The sequence below is a fragment of the Musa acuminata genome, chromosome BXJ3-1, assembly GCF_036884655.1.
Source record: "Musa acuminata AAA Group cultivar baxijiao chromosome BXJ3-1, Cavendish_Baxijiao_AAA, whole genome shotgun sequence".
Lineage (NCBI taxonomy): Eukaryota > Viridiplantae > Streptophyta > Magnoliopsida > Zingiberales > Musaceae > Musa > Musa acuminata.
The window spans coordinates 6,235,479-6,255,130 of record NC_088349.1 but is presented as its reverse complement, the minus strand read 5'-3'; the positions used below and the strand labels follow the sequence as shown (position 1 = coordinate 6,255,130).

The 19,652-nt window shown below is 37.0% G+C and overlaps 2 protein-coding genes across 2 annotated transcripts; both read left to right on the top strand.

Annotated features, from left to right (window-relative positions):
• Window positions 1-3,513: 3,513 nt before the first annotated feature.
• Window positions 3,514-5,013, top strand: LOC135628358 (polygalacturonase-like). The gene is made up of 4 exons (XM_065134982.1): window positions 3,514-3,582; window positions 3,995-4,080; window positions 4,196-4,700; window positions 4,780-5,013. Exons 1-4 carry the CDS (start codon window positions 3,514-3,516, stop codon window positions 5,011-5,013), a joined length of 894 nt encoding a protein of 297 aa, XP_064991054.1.
• A 9,884-nt stretch (window positions 5,014-14,897) lies between these two features.
• LOC135628357 (polygalacturonase-like) lies at window positions 14,898-16,397 on the top strand. The gene is made up of 4 exons (XM_065134981.1): window positions 14,898-14,966; window positions 15,379-15,464; window positions 15,580-16,084; window positions 16,164-16,397. The coding sequence occupies exons 1-4, from the start codon at window positions 14,898-14,900 to the stop codon at window positions 16,395-16,397; spliced, it is 894 nt and encodes a 297-aa protein (XP_064991053.1).
• The last annotated feature ends 3,255 nt before the right edge of the window (window positions 16,398-19,652 follow it).

Sequence of the window (19,652 nt, the reverse complement as noted above, 5' to 3'; positions counted from 1 at the left end):
TTTAATGTTTGAGTATCATGTATGATATGCCTATTAATGATGATTGATTTGTTTTTCGGTATCGTGCATAAAAAATAAGGTTTTTGAAATTGTGTATGTTTTAATTTAAATATATAATGATGCACAAATAAGAATAATACTTACCTTTGTCATAATATGAAAATTAATATAAGGGTCTTCCCATCTTTTTGACAATGACAAAGGGGGAGCAAGAATTTCTACGTGGACATCATGAAAAGAGGCAAACTAACTAGCTTGCACAATTCAAGATGAAAGCAAAAATTGCACTTCTCAAAAGAGAAGATGCAAATGTAACATTTGCCAAATTGTTTGCTTGCCTCATGTAAAATATTATCTCTTGTTAGTTTGGCATTTTTGCTAGCTTGTATATTGTGAAACTTACATATCGTAAAAATTGCTAGCTTGTAGTCTAAAGAGAGCAAAAAGTTGCTATCTCAAAAAGAGCAAATGTGCTATCTTGCCTATCTTAAGAGGCAAAAATGCTAACTTGCACATCTAGCAAAACTTGACAAATTTGCATATTTCAAGAAGCAAGAGTTGCTTTCTTGAACATCTCAAAACTGCTAACTTGCATGTTCTAAAATGTTATAATATTGCTAGAACTTGCTATCTTAAACATTACCAAAAGTGCTATCTTGTATGCTGTAAAACTTGCATATCTAAAACTTGATAGCTTGAATGTTCTAAGCATGATGTAATAATTGCTAAAGTTTTCTAGCTTCAAAACTGCATGATGATAAAACTTGATATTATGTTTTTCATGTAATGAGTTGAACCCATATAACAAACACTTGATTGTGGTACTTCTCCTTTTTGTTAATGACAAAGGGGGAGAAGTATGTTGATGACATGATATGCATAAGTTTATGCATATGTTCATGATGATGTGTTGCAAGTATTCATGATGAATATTGCAATAACTTGAATTCAGTTTGAATTCAAGATTCTATCAATATGGCATATTGATAGGGGGAGTTTGGTTAAACTCTAGGGAGTTTAGGTTAACTCTGTTAGTCATCAATTAGTTGTCATCATCAAAAAGGGGGAGATTGTTGAATCTCGGATTTTGATGATGAAACTAATTGATTGTGTTTAGATGTTTAACTGCATTTTGAGTGATGCAGGTCTACTCGATCAGGATTAGACAGTTGACGCAGGAGGAATTGACGTTGCGCCGGAGGAGATCACGTCAGGTTATTGGACGGCAGAAGGCTTCGAACGTCGGGCATCATGCCAAGGAGAGCGGAATTGCGCCAAGGATATCAGGGTTGCGGAGGTCAACCACCGATTGGGCAACAGGCCGCAAGAGAGGACGATGCACCGAAGAATCGGACGAAGCGCCAACCAATGACGTGCCGGGCAACAGAATGTCAATTTGCATTGTAACAATTGTCTAGATCGGAGTAGAGTTTTGGATTGTGTGTGTAGGATTAACTACGATAACGATGAAGACATAAAGCGAAACAAAGTGCTGGAGTCAAGCGCGAAGGATTCGTTGGGAGTTCGAGAGTTCGATAGAAGTCCGAAGGTTCATCGGGAATGTTGCCGGAACTAGCCGAGAATGAGTAGGGAGCTTGCCGAAGGGTTTTTCGGAAGCTCGCCGGAAGGTTCGTTGGAAGTTCGCGGAGCTCACCGAGAAAGATCGGAGCTTACCGAAGAAGCTCGTTGGAACTCGCCAAGATCAAATCGTGAAGTCTAGGAGCTTGCCGGGAGTCCGCAAAATGGTTTCCGAGAGTTTATCGGAAGACCGTCGGAAGTTCGCCGGAAGAAGTCTTGACTTACGGACTTTGTAATAGCTTAGAAAATGTCTTTAAATTCGTAGTTAGCATGTTAATTAGGGTTAGGATTAGGTGTTAATCCTATAACCCAAGTAGGGGCCAATTGGGCCCAAGTTCGGACTAGTTTGAGGCAAGATTGAAGCCCAACTAGTGGGCTGAAAACACTGTAGTTGGGCTGAAAACACTGTAGGCGGTGGCACTGCCCAGTGCCCGAGAGCTGGGCGGTGGCACCGCCCAGCACTGTCAACGTCTGACAGTAGCAGGTGGTGGCACCGCCACTGACAGGCGGTGGCACCGCCAGCATCGGGAACTCCACGAGAATTCAAATTTGGAGCCCAAATTTGAATCCTCTTGAGGCCTATAAATACCCCTCAAATCTCAGCTGAGATTACAACTTTTTGAGCAGCAAGTGTTTGAGAGAAAGGCCCTAGAAAAGTCTTAGATAGTCTTGTTTTCGATTTGCTAGTGTTCACCTCATTCCTTCTCGAAAATCTGTAAGAGAGTGAACCGCTTGTAAAGAGTTGTAAGAGGGGTATTTACCCTTCCATTTCAAGAGATTTGCTAGTGGAAGGTGGGAGCCTCAACTAAGAGGGGCCTCGCAAGTGGATGTAGGTCATTTGACCGAACCACTGTAAAATCGGCGTAATCTCTGGTTTGCATTTACTTATTGTCATTTATATTACTGCAAACCATTTGCACTTTAATGCTATACTGCTTTGTCTCCATCTTACGTATCTCTTCAAGTTAAAACGCAATCGAAACGGTTTTAAACGAAAACGTTGCTTTTATCGAACGAAGTTTCCGAAAAGTGTTTAAATCGTGAAAAGTTTATCGCACTTCACCGCTGCACTAATTCACCCCCCTCTCTTAGTGCCGCTCCGATCCTAACAGTTCCAACTTTATGTTCTCTGGAATGTGAGCTTCTAAGATAACATATAAAACATATCAAATTAGACATCAATTCAATCCACTATTCCATTTGTCCCTACTGGTTTAAATTTTAACCTAACGGACATTTCATCGCTGTCTACCGGTTGTTGCTATTTATCTAAATTCAATCAAACCCATAACCTTATTAGCTAAATTCTCTTTTTTTATACTTTAAATGTATTCAAATTAAATTTCATCATCTGATGTCTAAATGTATATCATACAAAAATTCGAAACACAAACCAAAAACTTAATAAGTAGATTGTGGTGCTCTTCTCTTAATTCATCATTTCATATACATAAATATTTCGGACACACTGACATCATACATAGTTCATTTTCAATTTGCATATAGCATAAAAATTAAAGTCTTCGGTTATTCAGCACCCCAACATCGCTCGCAAAGTTCACAAATTGTGGAGTTAACACCTTCCAATGGAAGAGGTTGTTTCCAAATGAATATAGGCCACGAATAGACTTCCGAAATGGCAAACCAGTAATCATACGTATCCTTCTCAACCACAAACATATATAAATAGCAAGTGATTGTTACCTTGGTTGTCAAAAATTGCTTAAACCATATGTACTTGTTGATTACATGGGAAGAATCCTCTTGCATGCCCTCACTATAAATGATTTCTTAATTCAAACTATTGACATGCACACACAAGCGCTGATTCAGAGAACACATCGATCGAGGAGAAGACTTTTGATAATGGGATTAGAATTAAGTATTATTGTGATTGGCTTGCTATTCTTCATCTTAAGTGGTGCGAGGGTAGCCATGGCTGACGGTGTTTACAATGTGAAGGATTATGGAGCAGCAGGAGATGGCAAAACCGATAACACAAAGGTAGCTTTTCATGTTTAGTATAGGTTTTCACTACAACCAATAGTTTTTGTCGTAGTTCCTATGAATTTAAAAATCTTCATGAACTTGAATTACAAAAAGTTTTAGCGGGACGGAGGAGAAACATAAGAAACTTCTTGTATTTTCTTCATGACATCTCCATACTTACGGTTGTAACAATTATGGACATGGTAGGCTTTTGAAACGGCATGGAGTGCGGCATGCGCGGTACAAGGGAAGGCAACGATAGTGATCCCAGAGGGAGCATACCTGCTCGGTCCAACAATCTTCAAAGGGCCATGCAAAGGCATAATGGTGATGCAAGTGAAAGGGCAGCTACTGGCATCCACCCATCTCGAAGCTTACAATCAATATTGGCTCCATTTCCAGTACATTAATGGATTGGTTATCTCAGGTGGTGGAAGATTCAACGGACAAGGAGCTTCTGCATGGCCTTACAACCAATGCAAAAAGACAAATGATTGCAAACCCTTACCCATGGTATGGTAGCCATGTCTTCCTTGCTCTAACCATGCAGATATTAACACTACTTCGTTCTTACTTTGAATTGCACTGACAATCGTTACAATGCTACCGTATAGAACTTGGTGTTCAGTTTCGTCACGAACGCAACCATCAAAAGCATTTCTTCTATCGACAGCAAGTTCTTCCACATTCATGTCTTTGAATCAAGAAACATTATCTTTGATTCCATCAAGATCAGTGCTCCTCAAGATAGCCCCAACACTGATGGCATTCACATCGCCGAGTCGACCAATATCCAGGTTGCCAATTCAGTCATCGGCACCGGTGATGACTGCATCTCCATCGGCCCGGGCTGCACCAATCTGACCATCTTTAAGGTGTTATGCGGCCCAGGCCATGGCATCAGCGTCGGTAGTCTCGGCAGAAATGCTGGTGAGAAAGATGTAATCGGGCTGAACGTGAGTAATTGCAATCTTACCGGTACAACAAATGGATTGAGGATCAAGACATTGCAATCTTCTCCATCTAGGTTGAAGGCCACTGATTTCGTCTTTGAACACATCATCATGAATAATGTCTATAACCCCATCATCATAAATCAGAATTATTGCCCATCAGATAACTGTCCCAAAAAGGTATGCCTCATTGCTTCTACTACAGCTAAATATATCATCATAGTCTTGAAATTTGAGCATCCTTCCTCTCTCCATGTAGGATCCTTCTCTAGTTAAGATCAAGAATATCAAGTACAGAAATATCGTGGGGACCTTTCTCTCGCCAATAGCTTATAATCTAGTGTGCAGCGAGGTTGCTCCATGTGAGGGCGTGGAGCTCAGTGACATCAGCTTGAAGTACAACGGCAACGAAAAGCAACCCAAAAATGCTTCTATTTGTGTTCATGTCTATGGTAGCTCCAATGGCAACGTGAAACCTGACCCGTGCATCTGATTTCGCATTATGGGGTTGTGAGGCAAAAGTGATGAACTGTTCCACACAAGAGTTCCTATCCCTACTTTTTTCTGCTTTCTCTTTGTTACATTGAGTATATGCCTTGTATCATAAACAAAAAAAGAAATAAAGAAATTGTCCACATGCAAAATGACATCCCATGTTTATAACATGGATGTCTCATGTTAGTTTCATATTTTTCTGAAAAATATACATTAAATTTTAGTGACATTGTAATAACAAAGTATAGTTATTAATATTACCGAATTGTTATTCGATTAAGCCCTAGGTCACTAGTTGAAACGTTGTGTCAGCAAGTCAGACTTCATGTTTAATTATGAAAATACTTTAAAACATGTAAATAATTTAAAATTTATTTAAAAATCTAAAATATGACAATTAATAAAAAAATAAAAAACTTTAACAAATAGAAACAAAACTTCAATCACATAAATTTTGATAAAAATAATCTTGTCAACTTATACAATAAACATAAACCTTTATGCGCATTTAGTAACACATGATAATATATAAAATATTTTAAATTAAATTTAAAATTCCAATGATTGAGCATGAATATCGACATAGATATAACTTACCTACATGATGGTAGTTGGAATAATACATCAATAAGAAGTATACAATAATAAGAAGAGATGATAACAAGAAAATTACCTTAAAAAAGAGATGACCTTACAAATATGATAATACTTAGAATAATACTTAGTATTGAAGATATATTCTATTAGAGAATCATTTTTATGTAAGAAATCAACTCAAATGTAAAAAACTCTTGATTTAGGATATTTTTTAAAATTCTGAGTTCTTTCACAAAAAAAGAATTCTATATTGTACTAAAGATTAATTAATTTTGATATTTTATCATGTTGATATAGTTACATAATTGTTGAATTACCATTATATGAAAGGAATAAAAATATGGGAAATATGACAAGAAAACTTGTCGTGATAAAGAGAATGACTGGATTAAAGAAAAACAAAAGTAAACATGAATTATTTGAAGAAGGAGATTAGATAGAGCACATAAGATTTTTGGTTAATTAATTTTGACATTCCGTATTTAATTTGATCTTACATGATATTATGTAATTAATTTAATTATAGATTAAAAAAATGGTCTTACATTGAAGGTGACATAGGAAAAGTAAAACAATAAAAAGAGAGACAAATATAGAATATACGAAGGATATTTGGTTTTGTATTTAATTATAATTAGAATTTTAAATTTTCATATGGATTTGTGCTATCTGAAAGTTCTACGAAAAAAGGTACGAGAACTATATATTTTTATCGAATATTTGTAATAAAAAATAAGTATATATGATTTCGTTAGGTTGATTTATAAAAGTAACAACATATCTATTTTCAATCAATGTATATGCGTGCAATTTGTAGTTGTATATATATATACACAATTATTTGTTAGTTTATAAAATATTTTATTATTTAAAAATATAAAATTATATATAATTTTGTAACCATAAATAAATAATTATTCACATCTAGAGAATGAAAATATTTTAATTTTGTAGTATTATTCGGTTTTAGTATTTATTTTAACATTGCATTCGTTCAAATATAATAACAAATCTATATCATTAGTTTTAATTGTTATATGATTTAGTTAGATTTAATATGATAATAAACAATCGTTCCTATTGAATCTCGGATTTTGATGATGAAACTAATTGATTGTGTTTAGATGTTTAACTGCATTTTGAGTGATGCAGGTCTACTCGATCAGGATTAGACAGTTGACGCAGGAGGAATTGACGTTGCGCCGGAGGAGATTACGTCAGGTTATTGGACGGCAGAAGGCTTCAAACGTCGGGCATCAGGCCAAGGAGAGCGGAATTGCTCCAAGGATATCAGGGTTGCGGAGGTCAACCACCGATTGGGCAACAAGCCGCAAGAGAGGACGATGCACCGAAGAATCGGATGAAGCGCCAACCAATGACGTGCCGGGCAACAGAATGTCAATTCGCGTTGTAACAATTGTCTAGATCGGAGTAGAGTTTTGGATTGTGTGTGCAGGATTAACTACGATAACGATGAAGACATAAAGCGAAACAAAGTGCTGGAGTCAAGCGCGAAGGATTCGTTGGGAGTTCGAGAGTTCGATAGAAGTCCGAAGGTTCATCGGGAATGCTGCCGGAACTAGCCGAGAATGAGTCCAGCTTGCCGAAGGGTTTTTCGGAAGCTCCCCGGAAGGTTCGTTGGAAGTTCGCGGAGCTCACCGAGAAAGATCGGAGCTTACCGAAGAAGCTCGTTGGAACTCGCCAAGATCAAATCGTGAAGTCTAGGAGCTTGCCGAGAGTCCGCAGAATGGTTTCCGAGAGTTTATCGGAAGACCGTCGGAAGTTCGCTGGAAGAAGTCTTGACTTACGGACTTTGTAATAGCTTAGAAAATGCCTTTAAATTCGTAATTCGTAGTTAGCATGTTAATTAGGGTTAAGATTAGGTGTTAATCCTATAACCCAAGTAGGGGCCAATTGGGCCCAAGTTCGGACTAGTTTGGGGCAAGATTGAAGCCCAACTAGTGGGCTGAAAACACTGTAGTTGGGCTGAAAACACTGTAGGCGGTAGCACCGCCTGGGCTGGGCGGTGGCACTGCCCAGTGCCCGAGAGCTGGGCGGTGGCACCGCTTGGGCTGGGCGATGGCACCGCCCAACACTGTCAACGTCTGACAGTAGCAGGCGGTGGCACCGCCACTGACAGGCGGTGGCACCGCCAGCATTGGGAACTCCACGAGAATTCAAATTTGGAGCCCAAATTTGAATCTTCTTGAGGCCTATAAATACCCCTCAAATCTCAGCTGAGATTACAACTTTTTGAGCAGCAAGTGTTTGAGAGAAAGGCCCTAGAAAAGTCTTAGATAGTCTTGCTTTCAATTTGCTAGTGTTCACCTCATTCCTTCTCGAAAATCTGTAAGAGAGTGAACCGCTTGTAAAGAGTTGTAAGAGGGGTATTTACCCTTCCATTTCAAGAGATTTGCTAGTGGAAGGTGGGAGCCTCAACTAAGAGGGGCCTCGCAAGTGGATGTAGGTCATTTGACCGAACCACTGTAAAATCGGCGTAATCTCTGGTTTGCATTTACTTATTGTCATTTATATTACTGCAAACCATTTGCACTTTAATGCTATACTGTTTTGTCTCCATCTTACGTATCTCTTCAAGTTAAAACGCAATCGAAACGGTTTTAAACGAAAACGTTGCTTTTATCGAACGAAGTTTCCGAAAAGTGTTTAAATCGTGAAAAGTTTATCGCACTTCACCGCTGCACTAATTCACCCCCCCCTCTTAGTGCCGCTCCGATCCTAACAATTGGTATCAGAGCCTGGTATTTCTCATTTCGGATTTACACCCGAGAGAAATGGCTCTTTATGGCTTTCAAGAGGGCTTATCGGTTTTTCGTCCACCGTTGTTTAACGGATTGGACTACACTTATTGGAAAACTCGAATGAGAGTTTTTTTGATTTCTATGAATTTGGATTTATGGAATATCGTTGAAAATGGTTTTCAACTTCCCTCTAAACCGATGAACGAATGGTCGGATTTGGAGAAGAAGTATTTTTCTTTAAACGCAAAGGCTATGAATGCCTTATTTTGCGCTTTAGACAAAAATGAGTTCAATCGGATTTCTACGTGCGAAACGGCTTTTGATATTTGGCGAACACTTGAAATCACGCACGAGGGAACTAGTAGAGTCAAAGACTCGAAAGTTAACATTTTATTGCATGATTTTGAGCTTTTTCAAATGCAACCAAGTGAGACTATAGGCGACATGTACACCCATTTCACGGATGTCGTTAATAATCTAAGAGTTCTTGGTAAATCTTTTTCGAATTTTGATCTCGTAAGCAAGATCTTAAGATCCCTTCCAAAAAGGTGGGATTCTAAAATAACCACAATACAAGAAACAAAAGATTTAAATATTTTTCCACTTGAAGAACTTATCGGCTCATTGATGACATATGAAATGGTGCGTAATGCACACGATGAACACAATGAACACTTGAACCACCTTCCAAAGAACAGGAAGGATTTGGAACTCCGGACAAATGAATACCACTTGAGCGATGACTCAAGTGATGAGGACAATGATGAACTTGAACTTCGAACACTAAATCTTAGTAAGTTTATTAAACAAAAATATAAAATAAACAATGAACTTGAACGGAGGAAGAGGCCAAAGAAGAGGAAGGCAACCAAGGATGAATCAAGAACTTCCAAAGGTGAAACGGCGAATTGGGCTTTGACGAGCTTCGACTACAAGGTAAGTAACTCAACTCTCTTGAATTATTTTGAAATTACATGAGTGCTTAACTTAGTTAGTAGGATTTTTTTATGCTTTTCTTTCTAGTATTTTTGAAAAATTAAAAATTATTAATGATGATTGCTTAATTTGTGATAATACAAAATTCCATGAATGTTTATGATTTTCGTATTGGATTTTGATGTATGGTTTTGACATAAAATTAATTTGCATGATTATGTTTAATAGGATTAATCTATGATTGTGTATTTTGATATTATGCATGAGAATTTAAAATGATGATACCCTATGTTTTGGAATGATGCCTTGATGGTGATGATGCTTTCGGTTCTAAACATGATGCTCAACACTTTCATAAACATTTTCTTTTACTCAATCCAAAATGAAACACAAACAAAAATAAATATATATGTATGATCGTGATAAATTCATGTTGATTTTAGTTTCAAAACAAGATGCATTGTTTGCTACAAATTAAACATCATGATAATGGAATGTTTTATGATAATGCTTACACACCAAATGTGATTAATAGATAGAAGCAAACATAACGATGATTTTGCTCTCAACATGATGCATAGTTTTTACATGAAAATTTTAAATATGCTCATATGAAATCAATTGCATGACATGAAAATGGATTCTCTATCCTATCGAAATTAATGAACTCATTTCATGAATTATGTGAATATCTTGAATCAAATCTTTTGGAAAATGCCACATGCTTAATGCGATTCGACTTAATAAATCTTTATTTGCCTTTCTATCTTGAATGTTGACATTTCTTTTTAAAGCAAAGGCATGCTTATAAGAAGCAAAACACATGAATAGAAATTTATAAAAATGAAATACAATCCTCTATGTTATTGATTTTTCAATAAATCTATGCTTGTCATATATAAATTTATTGAATGTAATTTTGAGGATGATTTCAAATTTGACAAATGCTTGATTCGTATTTACGACATTAGATACATTTTAAATATGAATCATGCTTCAATCTTGTTAAATGCTTCAATCATTTTCTATCTCTAAAGTTCTCGATTTTTGATGAAATACAAGTGATAAATTCATTTATGATATCTTGTAAATCACTTGAATTATGAATGAGATTTTGATGATGTGTTAAAGAATCACTTAAAAAGAAAATGTTTTTCCCATCTTAGCGAGATTAATGATTTCATGATATTGTGTGAATCTCGAAATTGATTTTGATGAAATGGTAATAACGTTATTCATGTTATGAATCTCAAAAATGATAATTTGATTATGATTTTTTTTGAGTTAATGAATTAACTTGAATGAAACTTTGTTTCAACCGAATCATGAACTTGTTAAGAACAATTTTAATGAATCGTGAATCATATCTTTGGTATTCATGAATTGATCCTCATTGATATCTTTCATGAATTCTTTGTATATTTGGCTTGTCGAACGGTTGAAATATTTAGCCATTGAGTCCTCCCTTTCTTTTTTACTTTGATAAAGGGGGAGAAGGTTTTGCTAGCTTGTGCATTGAAAATGAAAGTAAACTTCCTAGCATGCTAAGTAAAACTTGCAAGCTTGCACTTCTCAAAAAGAGAAGAAAGATCTTGCCTAACAATATAATTGCTCTAGCCATGCTTTGTATCGAAAATAGGTTGATATCCTTAGAAGCATCGCATTAAATTTTTTAGTGTATCGCAATGTATCACATGTATCGCAAATTGAAAATTTTGAGACTATTATCATTTCATGTTTCACGATTGATATCTTTCATTGATATGATAAATTATCATTTCATCATATATCACACAATGATATCATGCTTTGCGATTGTATCATGTGATTCTTGCTGAATTTTCATATTGAATTCCTTTAAGATATGATTTCTTTGTATTTATGGCTTGCTTGGCTTGAAATGTTTTTGGCATGATGCATGCAATGATGAAATATTCATAAAGTTAAAATGATGTATGTAATACTTATGATAATGATGTACATGATGTATTTATTGCATATGATGTGTATCATAAATGCTTTAAATGATGAATGATTGGTATCATGATCAACGTGTTGATAAATGCTTAAAAATTTTAATGTTTGAGTATCATGTATGATATGCCTATTAATGATGATTGATTTGTTTTTCGGTATCGTGCATAAAAAATAAGGTTTTTGAAATTGTGTATGTTTTAATTTAAATATATAATGATGCACAAATAAGAATAATACTTACCTTTGTCATAATATGAAAATTAATATAAGGGTCTTCCCATCTTTTTGACAATGACAAAGGGGGAGCAAGAATTTCTACGTGGACATCATGAAAAGAGGCAAACTAACTAGCTTGCACAATTCAAGATGAAAGCAAAAATTGCACTTCTCAAAAGAGAAGATGCAAATGTAACATTTGCCAAATTGTTTGCTTGCCTCATGTAAAATATTATCTCTTGTTAGTTTGGCATTTTTGCTAGCTTGTATATTGTGAAACTTACATATCGTAAAAATTGCTAGCTTGTAGTCTAAAGAGAGCAAAAAGTTGCTATCTCAAAAAGAGCAAATGTGCTATCTTGCCTATCTTAAGAGGTAAAAATGCTAACTTGCACATCTAGCAAAACTTGACAAATTTGCATATTTCAAGAAGCAAGAGTTGCTTTCTTGAACATCTCAAAACTGCTAACTTGCATGTTCTAAAATGTTATAATATTGCTAGAACTTGCTATCTTGAACATTACCAAAAGTGCTATCTTGTATGCTGTAAAACTTGCATATCTAAAACTTGATAGCTTGAATGTTCTAAGCATGATGTAATAATTGCTAAAGTTTTCTAGCTTCAAAACTGCATGATGATAAAACTTGATATTATGTTTTTCATGTAATGAGTTGAACCCATATAACAAACACTTGATTGTGGTACTTCTCCTTTTTGTTAATGACAAAGGGGGAGAAGTATGTTGATGACATGATATGCATAAGTTTATGCATATGTTCATGAAGATGTGTTGCAAGTATTCATGATGAATATTGCAATAACTTGAATTCAGTTTGAATTCAAGATTCTATCAATATGGCATATTGATAGGGGGAGTTTGGTTAAACTCTGGGAAGTTTAGGTTAACTCTGTTAGTCATCAATTAGTTGTCATCATCAAAAAGGGGGAGATTGTTGAATCTCGGATTTTGATGATGAAACTAATTGATTGTGTTTAGATGTTTAACTGCATTTTGAGTTATGCAGGTCTACTCGATCAGGATTAGACAGTTGACGCAGGAGGAATTGACGTTGCGCCGGAGGAGATCACGTCAGGTTATTGGACGGCAGAAGGCTTCGAACGTCGGGCATCATGCCAAGGAGAGCGGAATTGCGCCAAGGATATCAGGGTTGCGGAGGTCAACCACCGATTGGGCAACAGGCCGCAAGAGAGGACGATGCACCGAAGAATCGGACGAAGCGCCAACCAATGACGTGCCGGGCAACAGAATGTCAATTCGCGTTGTAACAATTGTCTAGATCGGAGTAGAGTTTTGGATTGTGTGTGTAGGATTAACTACGATAACGATGAAGACATAAAGCGAAACAAAGTGCTGGAGTCAAGCGCGAAGGATTCGTTGGGAGTTCGAGAGTTCGATAGAAGTCCGAAGGTTCATCGGGAATGCTGCCGGAACTAGCCGAGAATGAGTAGGGAGCTTGCCGAAGGGTTTTTCGGAAGCTCGCCGGAAGGTTCGTTGGAAGTTCGCGGAGCTCACCGAGAAAGATCGGAGCTTACCGAAGAAGCTCGTTGGAACTCGCCAAGATCAAATCGTGAAGTCTAGGAGCTTGCCGGGAGTCCGCAAAATGGTTTCCGAGAGTTTATCGGAAGACCGTCGGAAGTTCGCCGGAAGAAGTCTTGACTTACGGACTTTGTAATAGCTTAGAAAATATCTTTAAATTCGTAGTTAGCATGTTAATTAGGGTTAGGATTAGGTGTTAATCCTATAACCCAAGTAGGGGCCAATTGGGCCCAAGTTCGGACTAGTTTGAGGCAAGATTGAAGCCCAACTAGTGGGCTGAAAACACTGTAGTTGGGCTGAAAACACTGTAGGCGGTGGCACTGCCCAGTGCCCGAGAGCTGGGCGGTGGCACCGCCCAGCACTGTCAACGTCTGACAGTAGCAGGTGGTGGCACCGCCACTGACAGGCGGTGGCACCGCCAGCATCGGGAACTCCACGAGAATTCAAATTTGGAGCCCAAATTTGAATCCTCTTGAGGCCTATAAATACCCCTCAAATCTCAGCTGAGATTACAACTTTTTGAGCAGCAAGTGTTTGAGAGAAAGGCCCTAGAAAAGTCTTAGATAGTCTTGCTTTCGATTTGCTAGTGTTCACCTCATTCCTTCTCGAAAATCTGTAAGAGAGTGAACCGCTTGTAAAGAGTTGTAAGAGGGGTATTTACCCTTCCATTTCAAGAGATTTGCTAGTGGAAGGTGGGAGCCTCAACTAAGAGGGGCCTCGCAAGTGGATGTAGGTCATTTGACCGAACCACTGTAAAATCGGCGTAATCTCTGGTTTGCATTTACTTATTGTCATTTATATTACTGCAAACCATTTGCACTTTAATGCTATACTGCTTTGTCTCCATCTTACGTATCTCTTCAAGTTAAAACGCAATCGAAACGGTTTTAAACGAAAACGTTGCTTTTATCGAACGAAGTTTCCGAAAAGTGTTTAAATCGTGAAAAGTTTATCGCACTTCACCGCTGCACTAATTCACCCCCCTCTCTTAGTGCCGCTCCGATCCTAACAGTTCCAACTTTATGTTCTCTGGAATGTGAGCTTCTAAGATAACATATAAAACATATCAAATTAGACATCAATTCAATCCACTATTCCATTTGTCCCTACTGGTTTAAATTTTAACCTAACGGACATTTCATCGCTGTCTACCGGTTGTTGCTATTTATCTAAATTCAATCAAACCCATAACCTTATTAGCTAAATTCTCTTTTTTTATACTTTAAATGTATTCAAATTAAATTTCATCATCTGATGTCTAAATGTATATCATACAAAAATTCGAAACACAAACCAAAAACTTAATAAGTAGATTGTGGTGCTCTTCTCTTAATTCATCATTTCATATACATAAATATTTCGGACACACTGACATCATACATAGTTCATTTTCAATTTGCATATAGCATAAAAATTAAAGTCTTCGGTTATTCAGCACCCCAACATCGCTCGCAAAGTTCACAAATTGTGGAGTTAACACCTTCCAATGGAAGAGGTTGTTTCCAAATGAATATAGGCCACGAATAGACTTCCGAAATGGCAAACCAGTAATCATACGTATCCTTCTCAACCACAAACATATATAAATAGCAAGTGATTGTTACCTTGGTTGTCAAAAATTGCTTAAACCATATGTACTTGTTGATTACATGGGAAGAATCCTCTTGCATGCCCTCACTATAAATGATTTCTTAATTCAAACTATTGACATGCACACACAAGCGCTGATTCAGAGAACACATCGATCGAGGAGAAGACTTTTGATAATGGGATTAGAATTAAGTATTATTGTGATTGGCTTGCTATTCTTCATCTTAAGTGGTGCGAGGGTAGCCATGGCTGACGGTGTTTACAATGTGAAGGATTATGGAGCAGCAGGAGATGGCAAAACCGATAACACAAAGGTAGCTTTTCATGTTTAGTATAGGTTTTCACTACAACCAATAGTTTTTGTCGTAGTTCCTATGAATTTAAAAATCTTCATGAACTTGAATTACAAAAAGTTTTAGCGGGACGGAGGAGAAACATAAGAAACTTCTTGTATTTTCTTCATGACATCTCCATACTTACGGTTGTAACAATTATGGACATGGTAGGCTTTTGAAACGGCATGGAGTGCGGCATGCGCGGTACAAGGGAAGGCAACGATAGTGATCCCAGAGGGAGCATACCTGCTCGGTCCAACAATCTTCAAAGGGCCATGCAAAGGCATAATGGTGATGCAAGTGAAAGGGCAGCTACTGGCATCCACCCATCTCGAAGCTTACAATCAATATTGGCTCCATTTCCAGTACATTAATGGATTGGTTATCTCAGGTGGTGGAAGATTCAACGGACAAGGAGCTTCTGCATGGCCTTACAACCAATGCAAAAAGACAAATGATTGCAAACCCTTACCCATGGTATGGTAGCCATGTCTTCCTTGCTCTAACCATGCAGATATTAACACTACTTCGTTCTTACTTTGAATTGCACTGACAATCGTTACAATGCTACCGTATAGAACTTGGTGTTCAGTTTCGTCACGAACGCAACCATCAAAAGCATTTCTTCTATCGACAGCAAGTTCTTCCACATTCATGTCTTTGAATCAAGAAACATTATCTTTGATTCCATCAAGATCAGTGCTCCTCAAGATAGCCCCAACACTGATGGCATTCACATCGCCGAGTCGACCAATATCCAGGTTGCCAATTCAGTCATCGGCACCGGTGATGACTGCATCTCCATCGGCCCGGGCTGCACCAATCTGACCATCTTTAAGGTGTTATGCGGCCCAGGCCATGGCATCAGCGTCGGTAGTCTCGGCAGAAATGCTGGTGAGAAAGATGTAATCGGGCTGAACGTGAGTAATTGCAATCTTACCGGTACAACAAATGGATTGAGGATCAAGACATTGCAATCTTCTCCATCTAGGTTGAAGGCCACTGATTTCGTCTTTGAACACATCATCATGAATAATGTCTATAACCCCATCATCATAAATCAGAACTATTGCCCATCAGATAACTGTCCCAAAAAGGTATGCCTCATTGCTTCTACTACAGCTAAATATATCATCATAGTCTTGAAATTTGAGCATCCTTCCTCTCTCCATGTAGGATCCTTCTCTAGTTAAGATCAAGAATATCAAGTACAGAAATATCGTGGGGACCTTTCTCTCGCCAATAGCTTATAATCTAGTGTGCAGCGAGGTTGCTCCATGTGAGGGCGTGGAGCTCAGTGACATCAGCTTGAAGTACAACGGCAACGAAAAGCAACCCAAAAATGCTTCTATTTGTGTTCATGTCTATGGTAGCTCCAATGGCAACGTGAAACCTGACCCGTGCATCTGATTTCGCATTATGGGGTTGTGAGGCAAAAGTGATGAACTGTTCCACACAAGAGTTCCTATCCCTACTTTTTTCTGCTTTCTCTTTGTTACATTGAGTATATGCCTTGTATCATAAACAAAAAAAGAAATAAAGAAATTGTCCACATGCAAAATGACATCCCATGTTTATAACATGGATGTCTCATGTTAGTTTCATATTTTTCTGAAAAATATACATTAAATTTTAGTGACATTGTAATAACAAAGTATAGTTATTAATATTACCGAGTTGTTATTCGATTAAGCCCTAGGTCACTAGTTGAAACGTTGTGTCAGCAAGTCAGACTTCATGTTTAATTATGAAAATACTTTAAAACATGTAAATAATTTAAAATTTATTTAAAAATCTAAAATATCACAATTAATAAAAAAATAAAAAACTTTAACAAATAGAAACAAAACTTCAATCACATAAATTTTGATAAAAATAATCTTATCTACTTATACTATAAACATAAACCTTTATGCGCATTTAGTAACACATGATAATATATAAAATATTTTAAATTAAATTTAAAATTCCAATGATTGAGCATGAATATCGACATAGATATAACTTATCTACATGATGGTAGTTGGAATAATACATCAATAAGAAGGATACAATAATAAGAAGAGATGATAACAAGAAAATTACCTTAAAAAAGAGATGACCTTACAAATATGATAATACTTAGAATAATACTTAGTATTGAAGATATATTCTATTAGAGAATCATTTTTATGTAAGAAATCAACTCAAATGTAAAAAACTCTTGATTTAGCATATTTTTTAAAATTCTGAGTTCTTTCACAAAAAAAGAATTCTATATTGTACTAAAGATTACTTAATTTTGATATTTTATCATGTTGATATAGTTACATAATTGTTGAATTACCATTATATGAAAGGAATAAAAATATGGGAAATATGACAAGAAAACTTGTCGTGATAAAGAGAATGACTGGATTAAAGAAAAACAAAAGTAAACATGAATTATTTGAAGAAGGAGATTAGATAGAGCACATAAGATTTTTGGTTAATTAATTTTGACATTCCGTATTTAATTTGATCTTACATGATATTATGTAATTAATTTAATTATAGATTAAAAAAATGGTCTTACATTGAAGGTGACATAGGAAAAGTAAAACAATAAAAAGAGAGACAAATATAGAATATACGAAGGATCTTTGGTTTTGTATTTAATTATAATTAGAATTTTAAATTTTCATATGGATTTGTGCTATCTGAAAGTTCTACGAAAAAAGGTACGAGAACTATATATTTTTATCGAATATTTGTAATAAAAAATAAGTATATATGATTTCGTTAGGTTGATTTATAAAAGTAACAACATATCTATTTTCAATCACTGTATATGCGTGCAATTTGTAGTTGTATATATATACACACAATTATTTGTTAGTTTATAAAATATTTTATTATTTAAAAAATATATAATTATATATAATTTTGTAACCATAAATAAATAATTATTCACATCTAGCGAATGAAAATATTTTAATTTTGTAGTATTATTCGGTTTTAGTATTTATTTTAACATTGCATTCGTTCAAATATAATAACAAATCTATATCATTAGTTTTAATTGTTATATGATTTAGTTAGATTTAATATGATAATAAACAATCGTTCCTATTGAATCTCGGATTTTGATGATGAAACTAATTGATTGTGTTTAGATGTTTAACTGCATTTTGAGTGATGCAGGTCTACTCGATCAGGATTAGACAGTTGAGGCAGGAGGAATTGACGTTGCGCCGGAGGAGATTACGTCAGGTTATTGGACGGCAGAAGGCTTCAAACGTCGGGCATCAGGCCAAGGAGAGCGGAATTGCGCCAAGGATATCAGGGTTGCGGAGGTCAACCACCGATTGGGCAACAAGCCGCAAGAGAGGACGATGTACCGAAGAATCGGATGAAGCTTCAACCAATGACGTGCCGGGCAACAGAATGTCAATTCGCGTTGTAACAATTGTCTAGATCGGAGTAGAGTTTTGGATTGTGTGTGCAGGATTAACTACGATAACGATGAAGACATAAAGCGAAACAAAGTGCTGGAGTCAAGCGCGAAGGATTCGTTGGGAGTTCGAGAGTTCGATAGAAGTCCGAAAGTTCATCGGGAATGCTGCCGGAACTAGCCGAGAATGAGTAGGGAGCTTGCCGAAGGGTTTTTCGGAAGCTCCCCGGAAAGTTCGTTGGAAGTTCGCGGAGCTCACCGAGAAAGATCGGAGCTTACCGAAGAAGCTCGTTGGAACTCGCCAAGATCAAATCGTGAAGTCTAGGAGCTTGCCGAGAGTCCGCAGAACGGTTTCCGAGAGTTTATCGGAAGACCGTCGGAAGTTCGCTGGAAGAAGTCTTGACTTACGGACTTTGTAATAGCTTAGAAAATGCCTTTAAATTCGTAATTCGTAGTTAGCATGTTAATTAGGGTTAAGATTAGGTGTTAATCCTATAACCAAAGTAGGGGCCAATTGGGCCCAAGTTCGGACTAGTTTGGGGCAAGATTGAAGCCCAACTAGTGGGCTGAAAACACTGTAGTTGGGCTGAAAACACTATAGGCGGTAGCACCGCCTAGGCTGGGCGGTGGCACTGCCCAGTGCCCGAGAGCTGGGCGGTGGCACCGCTTGGGCTGGGCGGTGGCACCGCCCAACACTGTCAACGTCTGACAGTAGCAAGCGGTGGCACCGCCACTGACAGGCGGTGGCACCGCCAGCATTGGGAACTCCACGAGAATTCAAATTTGGAGCCCAAATTTGAATTCTCTTGAGGCCTATAAATACCTCTCAAATCTCAGCTGAGATTACAACTTTTTGAGCAGCAAGTGTTTGAGAGAAAGGCCCTAGAAAAGTCTTAGATAGTCTTGCTTTCAATTTGCTAGTGTTCACCTCATTCCTTCTCGAAAATCTGTAAGAGAGTGAACCGCTTGTAAAGAGTTGTAAGAGGGGTATTTACCCTTCCATTTCAAGAGATTTGCTAGTGGAAGGTGGGAGCCTCAACTAAGAGGGGCCTCGCAAGTGGATGTAGGTCATTTGACCGAACCACTGTAAAATCGGCGTAATCTCTGGTTTGCATTTACTTATTGTCATTTATATTACTGCAAACCATTTGCACTTTAATGCTATACTGCTTTGTCTCCATTTTACGTATCTCTTCAAGTTAAAACGCAATCGAAACGGTTTTAAACGAAAACGTTGCTTTTATTGAACGAAG

Excerpts from the sequence above, each read along its gene's own strand:
- LOC135628358 (XM_065134982.1), top strand. The coding sequence starts at position 3,514 with ATGGCTGACGGTGTTTACAATGTGAAGGATTATGGAGCAGCAGGAGAT. Across the intron at positions 3,583-3,994 it reads GCAAAACCGATAACACAAAG|GTGGTGGAAGATTCAACGGA; the intron begins GTAGCTTTTCAT and ends TGGTTATCTCAG. Across the intron at positions 4,701-4,779 it reads CAGATAACTGTCCCAAAAAG|GATCCTTCTCTAGTTAAGAT; the intron begins GTATGCCTCATT and ends CTCTCCATGTAG.
- LOC135628357 (XM_065134981.1), top strand. The coding sequence starts at position 14,898 with ATGGCTGACGGTGTTTACAATGTGAAGGATTATGGAGCAGCAGGAGAT. Across the intron at positions 14,967-15,378 it reads GCAAAACCGATAACACAAAG|GTGGTGGAAGATTCAACGGA; the intron begins GTAGCTTTTCAT and ends TGGTTATCTCAG. Across the intron at positions 16,085-16,163 it reads CAGATAACTGTCCCAAAAAG|GATCCTTCTCTAGTTAAGAT; the intron begins GTATGCCTCATT and ends CTCTCCATGTAG.